This window comes from Lichenostomus cassidix, chromosome 4A, assembly GCF_008360975.1.
Source record: "Lichenostomus cassidix isolate B80296 chromosome 4A, HeHo_3.0, whole genome shotgun sequence".
In the NCBI taxonomy this organism is placed as follows: domain Eukaryota; kingdom Metazoa; phylum Chordata; class Aves; order Passeriformes; family Meliphagidae; genus Lichenostomus; species Lichenostomus cassidix.
Genome location: NC_139485.1, coordinates 17,501,745 through 17,524,642, shown reverse-complemented (window position 1 = coordinate 17,524,642; position 22,898 = coordinate 17,501,745). Strand labels below are relative to the sequence as shown.

Genomic DNA, 22,898 nt, shown 5'->3' with positions numbered 1-22,898 from the left:
AGTTAGCCTTGCATATCGTTCATTACTACTCATGTAGTTGGTAAATGAATGCAGGAATATCCTTTCTCTGCATGCTAAAGAAGTTTCTCTAACTTCAGCTGCTGCATAAAGATGTAGCCAAAACTCAGCAATCAATCTCTGCAAATGTAGCCCTTCCCATCCAGCAGGACAGAGCTCATTAAAATAGAACAGATTTCGGATTCAGTGTGAATTAAAAAATAAATAAATTCAGAACGGTGGGTGACTTCCAGCTCATCCCAAATCCTCCGACGTGACCTTGGCAGTTCCCTGCTGGATCACTCTATCTGAGAGGCTGCTCACCAGGAGGAATTCCCCAGGTCCCAGAAAGGCTTTGTTTTATTTCTAAAAATCCATTTCCCAACACAGGACATTCCAAAAGGCTGTTGGAATTCCAAGGGTTTTTAGGAGATTCAGAGGCAAAGGTGCCAAGTCAGCTCTAAGAAACTCCATAGTAAACACTCTGTATGACTCTAAACCTGTTCTGCAGGGCCCTGGGATGACACAGACACAAACTTGGAAGAAATAAGTTCAAACAAATACAAATAAGTGTAAAAATTTAAAATTAAGTTAATTTAAAATGAAAAATTTAAACCTCAATTTCAGTGTCTGGAGCAGCTGCACCTATCTGGGCCAAGCTCAGAGGTTCTGTGGTACAACCTGCAAATGCCATGAGGCTGCAGAAAAATCCTCAGTGCTCCCAAGTAACTCTCATCATCATTTGTGGACAATGGATTATTAGTTCAAAAGGCACAAAAATTTAGAATTTTCTATTTTTGGATCTTACGACAATTTGATGAGTAAAGCAACAACAGTGCTGATTTTTTTAAAAATGCTGAAACTTGAAAAATATTTTGATACTTCACATGGAAAACTTCCTACTGCACTGAAATGCATCCAAAGCACACTAATAAAAGCAGGGGGGACAGAACTCTCCTCAGCCTGGGTAAATTATTAAATGCTTTAGATGAACAACAAACTCAGAGGTCATTAATTACAATTAAACAGCACCAATGACTTTCTGAAGGATGCTTTTCACAAGGTGCATGTGGCATCAAATAAACATTTTCATTTATTCTGGGATAATTCTCGCCTTGGAAAAAAAAGAATAAATAAAATGGTAAGTAAGAACTTGGAAAAAGCAGCAGCAATCCACATCCCAGAGCTCCAGTCCCACTGGTCTGTGCCTGCCTAGCTCACCAACCATTTCTGAATGAACTCTTCACATCTCCAGGTCAACATCACACCAACCTCGTGCACAGCAAGGGCTGAAAATCCATCTGCAAGACAACTGATCAATGCTGAGCCCTTCCTTCAGAGCAGCAGCACCTCCAGCAGAGGTGAAAACAATTATGCAGAGCTGTGCAATTCTTCAATTGCTGTGCTCCTGTGCAGCCAATTAGTGGCCAGGAGGTGTTTCTGGAGGCTCTCCATTCCTAGCATGCTCAGAGGTGTTGTCCACCTAAAAACCTGGGAAATGCAGTCTGAAGTTTGCTTTAGTTCCTTTTCCACCACTTCTCCTCCATCCACTTCTCCTCCATCCTGCTTGTAAGTACAATTCCTCTGAAATCTCACAGGAAGGTTTGGGCCACAAGGGACCTGAAAAATCACCAATTTCCAACCCCCTGCCATGGGGAGAGAAACCTCCACTGTCAACTAAAACCTCCACAGACTAGAGCTGCTTCTTCCATGCCACCAGAAAAAATATATTATCTAACACTACTCCTTTAATTACAAAAGCCATAAGATGAAATGCATACCCAGTAAAAATAGATTATACCACAAATACCTATTTTTAAACAGCTTTGGGAGTGTTTATGGAGCTCTCAGGACTCAGGTAATTTGCTGAGATTCCATTTGAATGGTGCCCATATTTATATTTAGAAATAAAAGCAAACTTAAATCTACAAGAATGCCACGATAGCAAAAGGAGTAAATGTATTATTGGAGATCTTGTTTAGCTCCTGCTATTACAGCAGTGATAATTCTGAAGCACTTGGATCATGTGAGTCTCATTAGTCCACAAGACCTGACTGTAAGCAAAAATCCTCCATTATACAACTGAATAACAAACATGTTCTTAAATACTCAGCTCCTTAAAGAAAAACCGTTTTAAAAGATGAAAAAATAAGTTTAAAACACAAACTGATTTTGAAACTTGAGAAAATATTTTTATAGTCCATTAGGGGTATTTCCAATTTGATAACAGAGATTTAATGCTGAAGCCCATGGCCCTGAAAGAGATTGGAGTTGAGCACAAAAAATGAAGTGCACCTCCCACATCCCTGCATGGGAACACTGATCATATCCTCCCAAATTCAGATGTAAACATCTCCAGCCCAGCTGACACAGACAGCTGTCACAGCCACAGTGACTGACAAGGCTCTCAGGAAAGCAAATTTGCTTTGAGTGAAGATTGTATTTGAATGTGGTTCAGGTGAATGAGGATTGTGCACCCAGAAACCCAACCAACCCTCAAGAGTTTATTTAATATGATCAGTGCAAAGGCAAAATCAGTTTAGCAAGGAAGACAAGCAAGAGTAAGTCTTTCAGCATAGCTCTATCTCCAAGCAGAAGACACAATATTCCTAAAATTCATTATTATCCCCATCAAATTTTTTTTTATTCCTAAAACCTTTTTATTGGAATTCTGATGAACTGCAATGTAAAATATGCACCTAATTAAAACAAACAAACTCGTATTTTAAATTAAAATGTCTGAATGCCATGTGAAAATTACCAAAAATCATTACAAAACAGTAACACTCTGTTACCTCAACTCCTTTTTCTCTTGCAAGAGTTAAACAAGGAGTGGAAACCTTCAGATTGCTCCTACCAAATATCCAAATTCGATGCTGAAAGTGAACCAGGGAGGTTCATTGTCTCCCTTTCACTCTCCGGGTGTACTGTGAGCATGGAAATTATCAGAGTGTAACAACTGATTTGAGTTTGATGCCTGAATAAAAACTAATCCAAAATGTCCACTGAGAGAGCACAGGAAATACTCAATAAATGCAGTGTACAGTGAGATGGAAAGCAGAAGAACCTGAATTTGTGTCCCTTATAGCACTGAAAGCCACAGAAATCATGGCACAGAGCATCAGGGAGGTTGCCAGAGTTTGTATCTATGGGAAGGAGCACTGCTTATTAACATTTCTTAGAGAAATTAAATTCCACAGCAAAAAACTGAGAAGCTTAATAAAAGCACCCTAACAGAACAGCTAGCTCTGTGCAGAAATTTGCTTAAACTAATTTAGAGAAAAAATATTCCTGAAATGGTTTTCTTTTAATAATTTCATACCCCGAGGCAAGGGGAAAGGGCAGGGAGAGTTGTGCAGCAGCAGTGCAGGTTTTAAATGGGGATAAATGTGATCAATGCCACCCAACACTGCTCTTGATTAGAGCAATATTGGCAAACTTGCAAAATGCAAGGGGATTTTTGGAAGAGGAACCAACATTTGTAGCAACTGATTTCTAATTATTATTTTATAGCCTCTATAAGCAAAGCAAGCTGCTGAAAGGACAATCCAGGTAACATCCAGGAGCTAGAAACAATAAAGATGGAGCAATAAGCTCAGGAGAGAGAAACCAAACAGGATCTTTTTGCACACTGAGAAGTCTGCACAAGAAAGAATACATAAGAGTTGAAGGAAATGTAAAACCAGGGGAGAGGAGCAGGAATTTATTGTTATTATTTCTTCCCTGCCCTGGTAACCAAACCATTTTTACTGGCAAAGTCTAGGGTTGTAATGAAACCCATTAAAGTTACTCACTGGTCATGTAGGTTTCTAAACCACAGGAGAAAATTGACATCGAAGTTTGTATCAGATACTCAACCAGGACCAACATTTACTGCCTCTTATTCTCAATTTTTAGCTAGCCCTGAAGATTTTACAGAATTGTCTTCTCCCCCTATAGAACACCTGGAGTTGGACAGTTAAGAACTGGAAGATTCAGTCCTTTTCTCACAGTGAGCTCCCCAAAGTCCATCAGCTCTTCACAGTTAAAACCCAGACCCCCCTAGAATACCAAGTGCCACATTGAAACTTCAAACACAGAACTCAAAGGAACTACATCATACAGAAGTTGAGTAAAAGGGATTTTTAATTAGCTCTGTCCCCTGTTTTTGCTGAGCAGTCCCTGGTTGTGACTCAGGTTCAATCATCTTCTTGCTTTTCCCCACTCGGTGACAAATGTCTCCTCAAGTCACCATACAGATAAACCATCTCTCACAATGGCACTTCTCAAGATATGGAAAAAACCAAATTTTGCTCGAGGAGTTCTTTCACGTCTGATCTGAGAGCAGAAACAAGCTCTGGATTAAGAATGATACTTGAATTGTAGCAGAATTCTCTTTAAGTATGAACAAATCAATTCACTTATTTTTGTTTTTCTCCTAAGATCATGCATATGGCAAATTTAAAATAATTCTACACTGTCTTTGCTATCTGAAGAGGGTACTGGAATTTGCCTTTACTCCTCTAAAAATCCTCAGCCAACATGAACCTCAGCCCAGCTCACTGAGGATTAGGTGGATAAACATGGCTTATTTATAAGATGACTCTACTTTGCCAAACCTATCCAAACCAAGCATTTGATTTTATGCCAAATATCTTCAGATGCAGATTTTTAAGACTGTATTTTTTTACTCTAAGACATGTTTCAAATCAAAAATTGCAAAACAAAGTTACCATGAGCTCTGATGAAAAGCAAATGCAGAGTAAATGCATTTCACAAACTCTGAAATGTAAGCAGAGAAGTGAACAAAGCAAACACTGCCATTGATTAACTTCCCAAATTTTCTCAACGTTGCAGGAAGAAGCAATTGCTGAGTAAAACAGACTAAGTTCAGTCCAATGCAATTGTCTTCCTTGGGAAAATGAAGTTATCTTAATGCATTTTTACTTTTAAGACCCCAAATACTGTCAGTTCCTAGCAAACCAGAACACATCCAAAGCAGTGCTTGGAAATGATGATCAGCTCAACACTCAAATCATAATTGGTTAAGAAGTCAACATTCTTCATGGCACCACCTACAATAAATTAATTATACTTACAGTTTTAACAATTAGGGCAAACATACTCAGTGCAGGGATGTTGAAATGCCATTTCAAACACACCAGGAGCCCTTGTTGTATCTCAGAGCACACAGTTACCTGACACACAGCCACAGGGGAAAATCCCAACCCCACGCTGGCTTTTCACAGGAGCTCCACGTCCAACAGCAGCCCAAGGTTTCCATGAAAGCTGCTGGTAAATCCTCACCAAACAGCCCCAGGGCACTGGGTCAGGAGCTGGGGGCTGGCAGAGTTCAGCATCCTTACCTTGCGCTCGCGGCGTTCGTTTCCTGCGGTCCCTGAAAGCTGCTCCCGACTGCAGGGCCTCCAGCAGGCTGTCCATCACTCCTGTCTCGTCACCCTCTGAGAGCAGCAGGAAAACAAATCACATCAGTGCAACTCACAGCAGACTTTGCAGAGAGAGAAAAGCCAAAGTGTTGTCAAGTTGGCGAAAGGATTGCGAGTCAGAGACGAGCACATGTGAGATAATTCTGCTGTTAGGGCTGAGCTATCACTGTCTGCTTGGCTCTGATGCTCCATTAGGCAACACTGATGCCAATCCTACTGTTCTCTCAACTTGGAGATGTTATCTGTGCATTATTGATGCATCTCCAGCATGCAGATTGGCAGCTGCTGCTGAATGGCTGCTGAAATATCTGAAGGCTTTCCTGAAGTGGGAACAGGTCAATTGGATCAATGCACGTGGAAAAGCTGATGGCATGGAATGGTTCAATGCTGAGGTGGGGAGAACATGTTTGATATGCTGCCTCCCAACTTCATGATTCATTAAATCCTTGGGAAAAATTATCTATACAATCAATCCCAGGGATGGTCTTCAAGTAACATGTGGAAAGAATGCAGAGAGGATCATCATGCAGTGGAAGGAAATGGTGTAACAGTGCTTAACAGCTCAATTTTATTGCTGCTGAATTTTTTATTTGGCTTTTTTCATATCCAAGCTAACTTGCAGCCTTTAAATTGCTGGACTTTACGGTGCATTATGGAAATCTGGGTAGAAAAATGACTTCTTTTTATACATTGGAGTCTTTACATTCAGTCTGTTAATGGCAGTTGATAGCAGCATTCAGTAGCATGAGAAATAGAGGTCAAAGATCTCCAAGGTTACAAAACTATTGATGAATGCCTCTTTCTGTTCCCATATCTGTGTTATAACCCAAAACTAAAATATAGGTTAGGCTCGGCAGGTAGGTGGACATTTTATTCACATCTCTCAGACTTCAAACTAATATAAATTTCCCCATCTGGGAACGGGAAGATCATTACTTTATGCAAAAACATTACATTATGGTGAAATACTTCTGACTCACACGAAGTGTGGGAGGTTAAATGCACATTCAGGCTCTTAAATGTTCAAGTTTAAAAGCAGCTTATTAATGAATAAGCCATTCTGTCCTGGTTCTCTATTACATTCAGATTTATTACACTCAATCCAGGCTGGATGTAAGAACACCTCCAACAGTACCTGCTTCACATTCCTACAAGATGATCATTAGAATAACTCCTTGATAACTTTAAATTATACATCAACCCAGCTTAAACCATTCTATATACACTAGACAACACATACAGCAAATTCTCTCTCATAAATGAAAGGGAGCAGAGCAAGTGCAGCAACCAGCAAAGACTCTGAAATATCAGTTTTAATTACATCCCAGCTAAAAGCCTTAAACAACTAAGCTCCTGCAGAATAAATAAGCAAATGAGCTTCTCTCAATTCCCACTCACACGACCAGAATTTCTCTAAACTGTACAACATAATTATTTTTCTTTGTGCTTCTTATCCTACCCATGCCTTCTCATTGATTTGTTGTTGGCTCTGTATTAAATTTCTCTTCAAAATCAAAGATCTGTGAATACACTTTGTCCAAACTAATACACATCAAGTTGGTCTGAAATATTTAATGGAAGTGACTGCATACCCAGAACTAGTTAATATCTCGGAATATTTAATGTGTAGGAAAACTACACTATTGTTCGATCTTCATTAAAAGTAAGAGTTGGCAGAGTTTATTAAAAAAGACAAAAATCCTTCAATACTTCATGAATGTTTATGCAGCTTTCCCCTCTTTTTCTGCTGACTGTGCTGCTCTACCTGCTAATTACTGCAACTGCCAAAAAGCACCCTAGTTTTGGGATGCCAGAATATAATGTACAAAGCTATGTATTAAGGAAGCTGTAGGACACAGTGATGAGATTTTTAACTCCTCAAAGGAAAATTCATGCAAGGTCTGATCTCAGCACTGCATCTGAATCAAAGGCTTCAGGTGGCTAAGTGGGAATGGACAAAGAAGTGCATTTTCAGGGAGCCTTCATTAAAATTCATACATAAAATTCATCAGAAATTTCAGTCTTTCCCTACACTTCTTGCTGCAGCTCTTCACACAGAGCAATCTCCTTGACTTCTCTTTTTTATACCACCTACAGCAACTTGTAGACACAAATAGGAAACAAAGACAAAAACTGACAGAAGTTTCAAAATGGAAAAAACTGATTTCCAACATTTCTGTCAGCAGAAATAAAAAACATAATAATCATTATTTCTCTCTTTGATATCATTCATTGTACACAAGGACAGGAGTTTCATCTGGAACAAGTTCATTTTCTTCCTCCAAAAAATTGTTTTTTCTCCAAGTTGGCCCCAAGCATTTAGGAGAGAGCAAATGTGTGGAGAAATGCAAGAAAAAACTGGCAATTTGCTGTGATTGGCCTCAGCAAAGAGCAGATCCACTACAGGCATTAAAGAGGTCTGCAAAGCAAAAGGATTCTTGATCTTCAATTGCTGTGTTAACTAGAAGCCCCATTTGGTTTAATTTGGATTTCACACTAATATTCTATTGGGAATAGCACAGTGTGCTGGGTTTTTAGGAGCTTACAGAAATAATCATCCTCTTGCAGGTCCCATGATTTTGGACCAGTGCTAAACACCTTTGGGCAACTTTTAATGATAATAATAATGAAAAAAAAAGTAACTTTCTTCTTTCACACAACAGTGTTATTGCTTCTTGCACTGCTGAAGAGACCCAACGTGCATAAGCTTTGGAATAATAAAATTATTATTGAAAGAGTTTGTGTAACTTGATGGGCAAGCCAGGAGTTCTTCACCAGGGAATGAGCAAGAGCTGCAAAATATAGAGGTGGCCAAAGAAACAACAATAACCAGCGTGCTAAAAAATCAGAATGCTCTGTTTCCAGCAGCAATGCTACACAAGCTTGATTAGAGTATTCACAGAAGAGAAATCACAACTGGAAAAGCCTTTAATGCAGCCAGGGGAGTGAATTCCAACATGAAATGCCTGAGGCAGCACAATTCCTTCAGCCTGCACCAAGCAGGCACTGAGGATGGGAGACAAATCCTCCTGTGTTGGATTTGGGAATCCCAGCAGAGCCAGCTCAGCCTGGCAGGAGCATCCCAGGGGGAGAAGTGCTGGGCACAGCAGCTCCCCAGCCAGCCCTCCTGGCCACCCTGGGGTGTCTCTGTGAGTTTGCACTGATTACTGCACAAAACCCACACATTTGGCTTGGATTTTTTGGATTTTCCACATGCACTTGGAAAACATCTTGTGCTCACGATCACTAATATCCTGATTGCAAACTGATCTAAACTGATCACAAGTGTAGATGTTCACAGCCATTTGGGCAAAAGCTTACAGGGAATTTTTCAGAGGTTTGGGCATCACTGGAAGAGTCAAATCAAATCTCACATTAGGTAACACATGCTGCCTGCTGCTGCTCCAAAGGGGTTTAAAATTATGCTTCTGTTCACATCTTGCACTCCCCTGCTTTGCTTTGAACTTTTAAGCACTTTTCAAATTCTAATGCGTGTCCTGCAGAAACTTTTAAACAAGGCTTTTTATTCATAACCAGCAGCAGAAGTTTTAATTGCAATATATTCACTTAAAAAGGTCAGCCTGCAATGTCTTTGGGAAAGCGTGTTTTTGTGTTCTCCTCGCAGATTTGCATTTTCTTCATTTGCTAAATTCATTTTGCATGCATAATAAATATCTCCAGGAAGCAGTTCTCCTCGGCAGTTTGCACCACAGTGTGTCTCATGACTCTTATTTACTTTTTAATTAAAGGAGAACAAGTTAGGACAGTCTGACTGAGGAGTGAACTCCTAGCTCCTGTCAGTTTACCAAACAAGGCAAGTCCTTGCTCACACACCAATTAAGCACATTGCTGATGATAACCTCATCTCAGGCTTACATGAAATTAATAAAAGGGGGAAAAAAGAGTGTTTTGTTGTACTGGCGAGTTAGTAAAACCAAGTTTTGAAATGCACTTTTGTCTTTATTGGCAGCAAAGCCCATGTGATACCTGCCTGGTGAAATCTGTAAAGAAAGTTCTGCTGCAGTTTGAAGGCTTTATCTATACTGCAATACTGAGCCACTGTGAATTTCTGTGACCAGCAGACACACAAAGCAGACCAAAACCATCAGTGCTTTCAGTGTTGCTCAATAATTTCCTTTCTAAAGTTCCTTATAACTGAACAACTGCTCCAACAGTTTAGAGAACAAGTGAGTTTTGGGAACTCGTTTGGAGGAAAGGGCAGTTCTTACACATTCTTGATGACTTTTTACCTTTTTTAATTTTTTTTTAAATTTTTTTTTTTTTAAGTATTGGTGATGGTTTTGACTGGGACAGAGGTGATTTTCCCACTAGCTGGTATGGGGCTGTGTTTTGGAACTGGAACCAGTATGGATAATTCAGAGGTGTTTTTCTCATCACTGAGCAGCCCTTAGAGAGCCAAGGGTTTTTCTCCTCCTCACCCCATCCCATCCTGATTCCTGAACAAGCCTTACACTAAAGCTGATCAACTAATCATTTCTGAGATGCTTTTTAACATTGTAAGTTCTACAAAAGATCAAATTTTATATAGCAGTTACATTGAGAAAAACAAAATTATAGCTACTTTCAAAATTAATAACAGTGCCTACTTTTTGAAATACAAATAATTTCTCTCAGGAAAAGAAAAGTTGAATTTGCACAAACAACTGCCCAAAGTTAATACTTGTTACTGTTCAGTAAATAGTCCCCAGGAAACCTACTTTTAAGAGAAAAGAATCCAATTGTTCTTTCTTTTTTCCCTGCAATTATCCCAACCTCAGATTTGACAGTCTAATAATTTTCCCCCCAGATAAACTGCCTCAACTGGAAGGTATCATATACCATATTTCTTATCAAAAGCAAATTCTTCCAGAGCAAAACATTGAAAGGTGAGATTAAACTTCAAATTGGAATTTCTGTCTGACTTCCTGCCCACACTCACACCTATTTGTAAATCAAATTCTACTCTTGAGCTGCTTTTGACCCCCTGAGCAGCAGTTCAGTGCCTCTGACACTCACCCACTCTCCAGGCAGCTCCAAACTCCTGCAGCAACACATCTCACCAAGTTTGCAGCAACTCACACAGAACTGCTTTGAAGGGAAAACTCCAAGCTCACCCTGGCTCTACAGATGCTCACCTTGGAGCAGAATGCAAAGCTCAGTCTGTTTTGTGTTCTGTGAATATTAGATTGCAGGAGGTGTGCAGAATATTCAAACAGACCATGGAGATCAATATGAAAAATAATGACTTCCCAAAGGAATGTGAACGTTTGCCTCATTGACATCCAGAACCATCAACCAATAATCTTTAAAATGTAAATAAGACCTGAGTTTTACCACTCCAGGTAACCCATGCAATCACCAGCCAATATATAAATTCAAAAAAAACATCTACAAAACAACATGTAACTCGTAATAAGCTTAGTATGGATTTCTGTTTGTGCTAAAGGACATGGGAGGAAGAAAAACCAACCAGAAAAGCACAGAATAATTAGAAAACTGCAGCAAAAGGAACTTCTGGAATTATATCCTGCAAGGGAAACAACAGCAGAATTATTGCTCACACTAGAGCATCCCAGTTGGAATAAAAGTATATGAAATCTTATACGGGATACTCAAAAAGGGAAAATAGGAATATCCATCAACCAGCAGCACAGAACTTCACTTGCATTATCTTCATCTGCATTAGGGGAAAATGTTAATATGTCTTCAAAACAATTAATTCAGTCCTAATTGGGACTGAGGAAGCTCGTTCTATCTTTTATCTTAATACTGGTAGTTAAAAGGTGATTTTAATTGCCATAGTAATCAGATATAATGAAGAGCAAAACTGTTTCTGATTAAATAACATTTGCATCAGAATTGCTGTTAGACACTTTTCAGCTCCCAGAAAGCTGTCTCCAATTCTTTTTTTTTCTCTCCCTGCTTCAGACATGAACACAGAAGCAATGCTGCAAGAATTCTGCAGATGTTAAATCAGATGGAAGTCATGAAAGGCTTCTCCTCCAGATTCATCTCCCATAACAAGGGAGAATGGTTTATGATTTCAGCTGTGAAACTTCAGACCTGCAGGTTTGGGGATAAAGAACTTCAACCTTTCTGGGTCTCCAAACTTCACCAGGAAAGCTGGACTTTTCACCTAATGCTAACAATATTGATAACTTTTTGGAACATTCACTTTTATGGAGCTTTTCTATATTTTTGCATTCCTCTTGAGATATTTTTGGAATGTCCAGCAGGTTTCTATCAGTTTACACACAGTATTTATGTGGCAGCTCAGTTACACAAAGCACAACACCACCAATTGGGTAAATTGGTCTCCACAATTCTGGCTAGTCTGAGGTTCCTTCATCACAAGGGATTATTCAGAACAAACCTTCATTCTGTGCTTTTCTATAGTTACACCGAGAAACATATGAATTTTAACAAGTAATTCATCCTGACTAACCTAATCTGGATTCTCCAATGGCCACAAAAAAGTTGCCACAGAGTAGTGAGATAACAGGAAAAATCCTCCCAATAGAACTACCCAGCAAAAGCTGGAAAAGGCAGAAACCAACTGCTCTGACCTCCAAGGCTGCAGCTCTGTGGCCAAATGTGACTCTGGGAGATGCAGACAGAGCTGAGAGAGGGTGAGGCTGAAAGGAGCCTTTGGGTGAAAATCACCTTGTCAAAGTGACAGCTTGGGAGGACATCTGCCTCCTTCCTCCCAGTCTTCTGTGTCACATTCACTTAGACAAATCCACAGACTATTTAGATGAGCAGCAATGAGCACACAGGACTAGCTGCATCAAGGAAAAATTAGTGGTTTTGGTAAAAACAGTCAATTGAATAGCAATGTCACGGAATCCAGAGGGGATGGATGTGTTGCCCTCCTCCTGCAACAGCAGCAGAGCTGGAATAGGTGAAATGGATATTTCAATATATTTAGAAATAGGAAAAAAAAATAATTTAGAAGTATTAAACAAACTTTGTGTCGCAGGTTTAGAAACAGTAGCTATTTAAACGGCAGTTTTGCTGCGTTGGGCCATGCAGAATTATTCACATATTTGCATTTTCATTAAGAGAAGACTAAAATGCAAAATGGAACTTTAGTTGTATTGGTTGATAGGAGGAGATTTTGATGCTGGAAAGCAAAATGCTCTCAGTAAATTGAGGCAATCTGAGCACGAGTTTTAACTTCCCAAAGACAAGAAAATGTGTTTATGCATCACCTGTGCTTTAACTTTATATTTTGTTTATAGTTAAACTGAAATCAGTCTAATCTTTATATGATCTGATGTTAAGGTTTGTCATCCACCTATGTTTAACTTTTATATTTTGTTTCTAGTTAAACTGAAATGAGACTAATCTGTTTAAAGATCTGATATGAAGGTTTGTCACCTATACAGAAAAACAGACTCATTGACTAGAACTTCCTCATTCTTCACCAGAATTTCAGAGCCACTGCAGCTCCAGCAAGGCCAAAGCTAACAGGATTTGTGGCACCATTGCAGAAACTCTGCACAAAGCAAAGAGCTTTTCTCCATCAGCAGGGCCTGTTCAATGGCTAACAAAGCCAGGTGTTCTCATAGCTGCCTCAGATTAGCAGATTAACACAAACCCATAGAACCTGAACAAAAAACTGCAAGTAATCTCTTGCCTAAATCCAATTTCACCACCTCTACCTGCCTGCTGGAGTCAGGTAAAGAATAAAGAATAAAGCTTGTATTTTACAGCCTTCTGGAAATCTGCACAGCATCAGTATCAAACCCACCCCATTCCTTCTGCTTCCTTAGCTTCCTCTCTCCCAGGGTGGCCTCATGTGAAATACAACATTCTCACAGCTGCCAAGCTCAACACGTTGCTTTTGATCGTGCTGAAATGTCACTCTGTGCTCAGGCTCCAAGCTCAGCTAGATTTTCCAGCTCCTAATAGGGCTTTTGGGAGAACATCTATTATAACACAGACCCCCAAGCCCAAAAAGAGAGACATTAATTGCCACAATACCTTGATTATAGAGATGTTTACAGAATGGAATTAACAACAAAGCAAGTAAGACACTTCTTCTTGGAAGTCAATCCATAGGAAAAAAAAAAATCAATTAAGTGCTACAAATGCAAAAAAGCCAATAACTCACAACCAAATGCCTTGAAAGGACCATTACCCATATTAAGTGGCAGATATGGAATGACATGATCAGGCAGGCTGAAACAAAACAGAACTTTCTGTTGGGAAAAGTTCACTTTCCTCAGCTTCCAGAAAAGCCAGCAAGTATTTCTCATATTGATCAAAAATAGTTTGTTATTGCAGTTAGTTACTCCTGCCTTTGTTTTGCTTTTAACCAATGTCTCTGCTCGGGAAGATTCCTCACCTTTGTTCATATCAATCAACTGCTGCTTCTTCTTCTGGCGCTCCAACCTCTCCCGCTCTGCCTTCTCCTTGGCCAGCTTGGCTCGCTTCGTCTTCTCCTCCAGCTCTCTCCTTTTATTGTTTTCTTTTAACGCCTCCTGCAGGAGGTGAAATGGGTATGAGTGTCTCTATACTGAGGAAAACAAAACTAACCTCATTTGCACAGATAAGAGGGAAAAAAAAAAAAAATCCAGGGACTTGACCCAATATTTGAAGCATCTTCAGAAACCTTGGAGGGAACATGAAGTACCACGTTATTTGTACACGTGAGCATTATTAATCAGAACAATGAAAACCCAAAGAGCTTTGCATTTATGATGAAGGAAAAAAAGATTATTTTTTTTTTCAGTAGCAACACGTTTGTATTTTTATCTATGAAGATTGCAAGGCTCCCTTAAACCTGTGCCATGCTCTGAGGAGGGATGAGTGGGGATGAAGTTTTCCAAGTTTTCACTACAGTAGAATTCAATCACAAGTAGCTGAAACTCAGCTGCTAGAATGTAAGTTACAATTCATCAAAAAGTTTTGTTGAAGTAGCCAGTCTGGATCACTAAAACACAGGAAACACAGGAAAACAAATGGAAAACAGTTGACTTTATAGATTACAACTCTAAAATCTAAGATAACAAGGTTATACAAACTGGCAAATTAAAAATCTGAGACTCCCAAATACTTCCTAACACAGAATATTCATCCAAGCAAGGGCCAAATGGCATTTCAGGACTTTGCTGAGGTCAAACCCTCCATCCCAGCAGAGCCTCTGGGTACCAAATGCTGGTGATGTCCTCACTGCAAACTGAGCCCAGAACTGCACTCACTGCCCATCACAGCCACCTTTCCTTGCAGGGAAGGGAAAAGGGAATTAAAGGGCAAAATCAATGTTTTATCCCTTTTGGGTTTGGACACTTCTGTCGCTGCACATTCAATCCCACTTGACAGAGATTTCATTTTACTGCAACTTCCCAGCTGTAATGGCAGTAAATGTCCACAGCCTCGTGGGGAAAGCAAATATGAAATGTCATGGTGGCACTGGTAGCTCAGCAGCCATTGACATGCTGTGATTAGATCACAGATTCTGTCACATTTTCTAGCAGGGAAACTAGAGCAGAGTGAGCTAAACAAGCTCTAAAGTTATTTTATCTGGAAATTCTCTTTGAGCCAAACAAGTTCTATCTGAAGGGAGAGAAAAAATCAGACCACACTTCATAAAATACAAGGGATATCAGTGATGATTAAAAAAAGAAAAAAAAAATCAAAATAAAGGTTTAATCTTGCTGAAGAACGGTGAGGTAACAACATACTGATAACTCTGAGCGTTATTTCAGATTAACTGTTTTTTTTAAGTATCAAATGCCAGTGACACCCTTTCTGCGTAGTTTTGCATGTTGCTACATTACCTCAAAAGGTAAAGATCAGTTTCAAGATTGAGAAAAATAGCTCTGTAATTGGCATTGCTTTCAAAAGAGGGAATAAAAATCAGCACTTTTGTTACTGCAATAGAGTTCCACAGTGACTGAGGACTTCCTAGTGTTCACAGGTATTTACTACACAACTCAAGTTATTCTCTAATTAAAACTGAACTAACCTACCAGTTATAAATCAGACCAAGAAGCAATGCTTTGGTAAGAATAAAAGCCTTCTCAACAGCTTTAGAACACATTTGGAAAAGAACTCATCCATTCTGAAAACATGGAAGTGCATGCAAAAAGGGAAATCATTGCCAAGTGAACCTCAGCAGACAGAAATATTTAAATGCACAAAACCCTTTTCCTGATGTGCTGCTCATCACCCTCTGTTATTTGGGTTGGTGCACAGGGGCAAGCAGTTTTGCTAATTCAACAGCAAATTAAAAGTTAGAGAAAGTTTCAGTGTGGGTTTGTTTTGTTGTAATAAAAACAAAACCAAATTATTGTCTCTCCTAGCAGAGCAATGGATTCAGCAAGGAATATTATCTCTTTTTAAGTGAGTTAGTTGAAGAGGCACAGAGTTTGATGTTCCCCCTTGTGTTTATTAGGATTCACTGAAGTGCAGCTCTCCTCCTCAGCACTGCCAGTTTACAGCTTGGCTTCCTTAAGAAGCAAATAAAAAATTAATGCATCTCTTGCATTCTGTACATATCTTAAGTTTTGACAGACAAACACATTCACACATCGACACGGTTGTAAATAGACTCTCCAAGGTAAATGATTAAAACCAAGAAGAAAGCAAACAAACTGCAGTGCACAAATCTCCTCGGATATTAAAGATGCAGTTGGCTACAAAGCGGTCATGCACCAATAATGAGCTGCCTGGGCTCCCTCAGGCCTTCCCCAAATTTGCCTTGCAACTGCAAAATATGTCAGCTGAAGTCCCAGCAAAATAATCTTTTTCAGTCATAAGTCATTAGGAACGACAAACGCAGATTAAGTGGAAGTTAATCTACAGCAATCGAGTTAAAATGCAGCAGGCTGAGCAATCAGTTCCCATGTAAAAGAAAGGTCTGTCCTGGGGATTCCTTGGAGGATAACACACTGAAATACATTGTTATCCCCACGAAAATCATGGAAAAGAGATGTAATGAGCTGGTATTAAACCAGAGCAGACAAATTGAATTCCTGCTGGTGGCCATGCCGCAGTCAGCAGAGCAGATTTGGGACAGTGACCCCTGGGTGACACACCAGGCCACCCAGGTGACCCCACAGCCCTGGCACTGCCAGCACAGATGAAGGGCTTTTGCTCTGCCTGGCCAGGTGGGGACAGACAGGGTTTTACCAGCTGGGATGCAAAAAACCCTTCAAGCTGCCTGGTGGTGCAAGGCAGAGGTTTGCAGTGTGACTGAACCAAACTGAAGGCAGCAATGAAAAGCTGGGTGGTATCATTTAATTCCTCAGCTGGGTCAGTGTGAGTCACTGTTAAATAGCCCTGGAGTGGACAGATTTGGGAGTGTTTTTCCAGCTCCCTGCAGTCCATATTGGGATAGCAGAATAAACACATATACCTAATTCGGGTTATTCCTGAAGTTTTGGGCAGAAATTCTCGACAGATTTTAAGAGATTGTGAGAATTCCACAAATATAGTATATAAAAACACAAAGCACTTAAATAATAAACCAGAACTGCCTGGGTTGGAAAGATTCTGCAGGATTCCTTAAAGCCATGGCTGGTGGGCTGTGGAAGGAAGCATTCCAGAGTGTGTGTGGCATTAAACTCCAAAGAAATAACAAATAGGAGAAAACAACACCAAGAGGACACACCCATACAGCTGCAGTTTTTATCTCGAGGTTCCTCACACCTTCACTTCATGCTTCACTCTGTGTTCTGACAGGATTAGCCAATTCCATTAGCTTGCCTGGATCTTTCTGAACGTGCTAAGCAAGCAAATATAGGAACTTAAGGAAGTGAATGAGCTGTAATTTACTACAACATCAGCAAGAGAAATGGAGCTGCAATAATGCACTGATCAGTCTGAAATCACAATTAAGGCAAACACAGATTCCAATTATCAAATTATCTTAATAAGATATAGGAGCAAACAGAATGATGAGACTGAGACTATATGTGTGAAACGAAATGATGGAGATTTTAGAGAGAAGTTCCTTCTAACACTTGAGAGCTTTGCAGAACTAGCTAAGAGCAGATGTTGGCACCTGGAGCTGCACACAGCAAATGTGGGAAAGTCTCTTCTGCTAGGATCAGGGCAAAGGGACTCAGAGCAGGTGATAAAGTCACTGCTCCACAAGAGCTTTTCAACAGCTTAAGTACTGCCACAGTCAAAATCCCAAAGTATGCTTGGCTTTCAGAGTGGAATGAGAATTCAAAATCCTCATTTAAATACGACAAACATCCAAGATAATGCCTGGAAATAATGACATTTCTCAGTTGGACTCACTGCTACCAGCACTGAATGTAAAACAAAAAAATTCTGAAGAAAACTTTTTAATCCTGCTCCTTTCAAGATTGGGAAATTTAACTTCAGGCTTCCTTTAGACCATGTATTCCCAAATTATTTTTGGAAATGTTATTTAAACAATGGCATCTCTACCGTGCAATATGACATGTGGTGCTCAACAGAGACACAAGTTAGGTCAGAACAAAATCCCAACTCCATCCATGCAGTTATTGCCCCACTTGCCAACACAGTGTACCTGAAATTCAGTTCAATTTCTTCTGTTATTATTTATTTTTACATCTTTTGGGAGCTTCCAAGAGAAATGTCGTCCCTGTGTTTTACATCATGAATAAAGGACTTAGCTAGCAGCTCTAAGCCCCTGTGAATAAAGCTGAGTTATTGCTCCTATGTGAATTTTTTTCCTTCTGATTCCTCCACCTGTACCCTTGCCTAGTCTGGACCTAATTCCTGATTTGTTCCCTGCAATGATTCAAACCTGTTCTGCTCAGCACTGGCTGGATGTACAGACTGAGATGAGAATTTAGAGAGCTTACAGAAGGGTTTGTGTCTGGGGTTTGGGGCAGGGGGAGGAAGAGCTGCCTGTGGATTGCCTGTTAATAAGGACAATGTTTCACTTTTGATATCACCTCTTGGGAAATTTCTCTGAAGAAAATACTTCTTGCTCATTATTCTTTATTTTCTCATCGCTTCCTGCTAGCTGGAAACTGTTATCTTTCAGACTGCATTAAAGAATTGTTACTTTTTAGGCAGAAGGGACAAAGTGTATTCCCAGACAAATAACCAGGGAGAACAATGAATAAATAGAGCTTTTCTTTTAAACCACTCCTGAATTACAAACTCAATTTATGAGCTTGAAAGCTGGGAATTTAGCCTGACTCTGCACTGTATTTCACAGTAAATCAGATGTTTATTATGTATTTATTTATGTATTGTAGATTCATTGATTTCGATTACTGTAGAGAATGACCTGCTGCATTCCAGGGACGTTTCAAAAAAGCCACCAAAAAAACTAAATTCATGAGTCACAGAGCTTGAAACTTACTTTGAAGCAAGTTCTAAGCAAACAAATATTAGGAAGAAAAAGCTCTTACAGGTACATTTATACTCAGGACGCTGAATCCAGTGTGGAAAAACTGTTTTTTATCAAGGCAACATAACAGATGTTTTGTGTCCTGCCAGGTACAGAGCATCAATCTCACTAAATCCTCCAAGAGCAGAGCAGTGGTGACCAACAAAGTGTTCAGTTTGTGATCATTCATGTCTCCTCACTTTGGGGAGATTTGCACTTGGATGTGGCACTGCAGGCACACAGCAGTGCTGATCCAAAAGGACAATTCTGATTTATTTCACTGGGTTTTCCCAAACCCCATCTCTCATTCTGCCACCTGATGAGTTACTCACATCTGCCTAAATACTGACTAATGCTAAAATACAACCCTTTTAATCTAAGCACATTTAAAATGTATTTTTAAGATTTAATTCCTTTTTCAAAGAGCTGCATTTACACAAAAGTGAGGGAAGCAGTCAGCCCTGATAAAACTGTCAACCAAATATAAAAAAATATCATTTCACTGAACAAGAAAGCATTTCATACAACTATACCCACAAATGCCTCTAATGCTTCAAAAACAACTTGGTTTTTTAGACTCAGAATTCACCTTGAAGACTATCTGCACTAAGAGGAAACCCACAGAGCAAACAATTGAAAACATTTAAAAACTGCATAAGAAAAAAGAGTTTTCCTATCTAGTGCTAAAGTAGATATTTCACACAACTTCCACAGGAAATGGAAAGGAAGTTCCTGTCCATTTGCACATGCAGGCATGACAGCTCTGGTGGATTTGAAATCCTCTAGCAACACAACAAACAAATATTCAGAGAGTGACAGGTGAGAATATTGCAGGTCATTGGAAATCAAGGGTGAGACAGCAAGTTAGAGAACACCAGTGGAAAAGAACAAAGTGGCATCTTGCTCCAGGCAGCTGATTAATCATTTTTGGTAAGAGCTGATCTAGCTGGGTTTGAGATTGGATCAGGTTGGAATTGTCCTCAAGGACAATCAGAATTTGGGTTTGCTTTCGATGGAATAAAGGACTAAACCAGTACAAATCTAGAAAATATTTCTTCTTCAGAATAGTCTCAAATATAAAAGAGATATTATTATCCAGTGGATCTTTAACTGCAAAGAGGGAAATAAAATTCCACGACACAACCACCCTTTTTGCTAGTTTTTATTCAATTCCTCTGCAATTGCCAGCTCCAGGAGAACACACCTTTGTCTTTATTCTCCTCCAGGCTTGAATTTGACTCAGATTCCCCTGGCACAGGGAAGTCCTGCTGAACTGTTTTACTTAATTGCTGTGATACTCCAGCAATGTGAAGAACTTTTGAACCTCAGACTAAAACGGCTCATGGCACAAGAAAGAAGCTTTAGCAATAGACAGGCACTAGCAAGAATGATGAACATAAAAGAATGATGAACAGAAAAAAAAGAGTCACCAATATTGATAAAATATTTGGAATTATATTTCAGCCAATTACCAAAACACTAAAAGAAGTGAATGGGACCACTTAGAGCAAGCAGGAAGGTGTTACAGCAATCAGAACTGGACAAATTTAATACATTTGCATGCTCTTGGGGATGTTTGGAGATGTTCTACACCCTCAGTCTTATCTGATTGCTCCTGAATTCTTATCAGTAGTTATTACTTTTTTAAAGTAAATCCCACAGATTAAAGGAGTTTTTCCTCTCGGGAAACTTCTTGCAAGCATCAAAATGTTGCAGAAAATCTTAATTCCTTTTCATCATTTTTTTTCCTTAATAGAAAAAAAAAATGCTTTACTGAGAACTTTTAATGTTTGCCCTAGGCCTTCCTCAAGTGTCTGGAAAAAATGAAATCCCTCAACAAGAATCTTTATGCCACTGAAGTCTACAACGTTCTGCTTTAGTGAATAAAGTAAGTCAAGAAATTCTCCAAAGACTTCATTACAATTCCTGCTGCAGGTACCTGAGAAGAGAATGGACTGAAGCACAAGTGATATTGTGCAAAGGAAAAGTGTCTCCTCAAGCTACAGAGCCCTTGGATCTCACTATTTTATACTGAAGTGTGACTATTTAAATTAATAGACATCATATTTATGGTCCAAACTCCTTGCTTTACTGAGGAACTTCTATTAAAACAGGCTGAGCAGATAAAAGGACAGATAAAATGTTAAGGACCATCAGATGGATATAATTCACTATTTAGACCCAACAGGTAGCATTAGGAGAGAATCCTGGGAGAGCATTTTGTTCACTTTCTAAAATGATAAAGGAATGCAAGAAATGAGCCACAGTTTTCTGGGAGCTCAGAAGGACTATTTAGATATACATTTCCTATTTAGAAAAACTTTTGCCTGCCAGAAAGAAACCTCACACTCTGCTTTGTCCACTGATAGTCCATATATCCAAATTTTAAAAACCAAGAAAGATCATTAAAACTGATTCATCCTCTAGGTGAAATATCAATGTTGGATTACATTTGAAAAAAGCTGAAAATATACAAACTCTGAAAAAATACAAAAGCTCCTTGCTTACGATCAAATCCAGCAGAAGAAAAGGATTCCACTTCTGGAATGTGAAGTGAATCAACCACTTTGCCAAGAGCCCCTTCACTAATAATGGTTACAAGTAGTGCCAAACATTCACCTAATTTCCTGCCGTGGAGCAAAATGAAAAATCACATATAACAGGAAAAATGGACAGGAAAGAATTAAAATCAGGAGAAATAAGATGTAAGAAAATACAGAACATTTTGCAGATGTTACTCACCAAAAACAGAGTTCTGAAGTTGCTCAGGTCACCAAAGAACTCCTCTATGCTGACTGCTTTGGGATCAAAGGTGAAGTATTCTCCCAGATTTTCGTACAGCTTGGTCATGTTGTTGTGCATGTTGGACAGCTTCTCGTACTGCTCTCGGGCACTCTCAGCAAAGCTGTGAGCTTTTGTTAGGGAAAATGGTTCAGATGCAGTGCAAGCCAACAGCAAATACAGGAAACAAAGTACAGAGGTTACGCTGGAAAACGTGCAAGTGCTGCTCTGCTCTCAAACAGGACATTTTTAGGTATTCATATGAATATATCTGCAAGGTGACACCAGCATTTCCAGTAAATGATCCCTTCCCAATGGTGAAGGTTTGCCACTGACAGAGAATACAACTTGCTCTATAGAAATTATAAATACTGCAGTCGTCTTTATTTGAAGAGATGAATAATTTTAGAAAATGCATTCTGTGAAAACACAGAGTGAATTTAGTTTGTTGTGAGAATCTGTGAACTCTCAGTTCCAATAAATTCCTGTCCCCCACCTCACACACACATTTTCTATGTAAAACATGCAGAGCTCTCAATGACAAAACCATACAGTATGACATCTCATTTTCTTTGCCTTTTATTACAAAAGTCTTCTCTGGAAATTCTTCCCTGCCCAGCCACACAGCTCATGCCTCAGGCTGCCTCTCCTAGGCACACTTTTTCGAGGCACACTCTCAACTCTGTCATTTCACAGAACTTGCAAAAAATGAAATATCCACCCACCCGTCCCAGCAAACTGACAAACAGCCTTGAAAAATTATTAGTGAGAAAAACACCGTGGAACAACAGAAGTTTTTTTGGTTTTTTTTCTTTCCTTAGGAAGTGTGGAAGCCTAGCAATGAGACTGAGATTGACTTTCATCCCAGCAGCCATCATTAAAAGTTTGACATAATGCTTTTAAATAGAAAAATGTGCTGCTTTTTCTCCCCCTGCATGAAAAAGAAAAAAAATTCGAACAATTATTTTGCAAATAGAGGAAGGGTGCAAGCTACTAAGGGAAATATTAGTTAGCCTCAAAGCAAGTACATGTCAGTCTTTTCTTCTGTGGGGTTCTTTACAGGCACAAAGTCACAAATCACTGGGAAAGCTCAGCTGCTCCAGGATTCAGCCAGTGCTGCTGCTGGTGAACTGCAGCTGATGGAAGTGTTTGCTGCTCACACCAAACCCCCAGAACCAAAGGCACAAGTTATCCCCTGAGCTCAGAGATGCTGCAGCCTTGGCTCCCTGGGGCTTTGCCTTGGACCAGCTCATTCCAGGAGGAGGTGATTGTTAGCAAACAGAGCTGGTGCTGCAGCCTTCCCCAGACCTGAAACTCTCATTTGAGAGGCTGCCTGTGATCACATGTCT

General features: G+C 39.6%; 1 protein-coding gene across 5 annotated transcripts in view; it reads right to left on the bottom strand.

The window, feature by feature from the left end:
- DIAPH2 (diaphanous related formin 2) overlaps window positions 1-22,898 on the bottom strand; it is a 166,892-nt gene that overhangs the window by 42,239 nt on the left and 101,755 nt on the right. For 4 of the 5 annotated variants that reach the window (XM_085060716.1, XM_085060717.1, XM_085060718.1 and 1 more), the window contains 3 exons: window positions 21,511-21,676; window positions 13,774-13,909; window positions 5,343-5,438 (listed from right to left, as the gene is read on the bottom strand). In XM_085060716.1, coding sequence (XP_084916842.1) covers window positions 5,343-5,438; window positions 13,774-13,909; window positions 21,511-21,676 — 398 coding nt within the window. Of the gene's footprint in view, window positions 1-4,104; window positions 4,315-5,342; window positions 5,439-13,773; window positions 13,910-21,510; window positions 21,677-22,898 lie in introns of those variants that run through there. The other variant, XM_085060720.1, reaches the window with a different exon arrangement.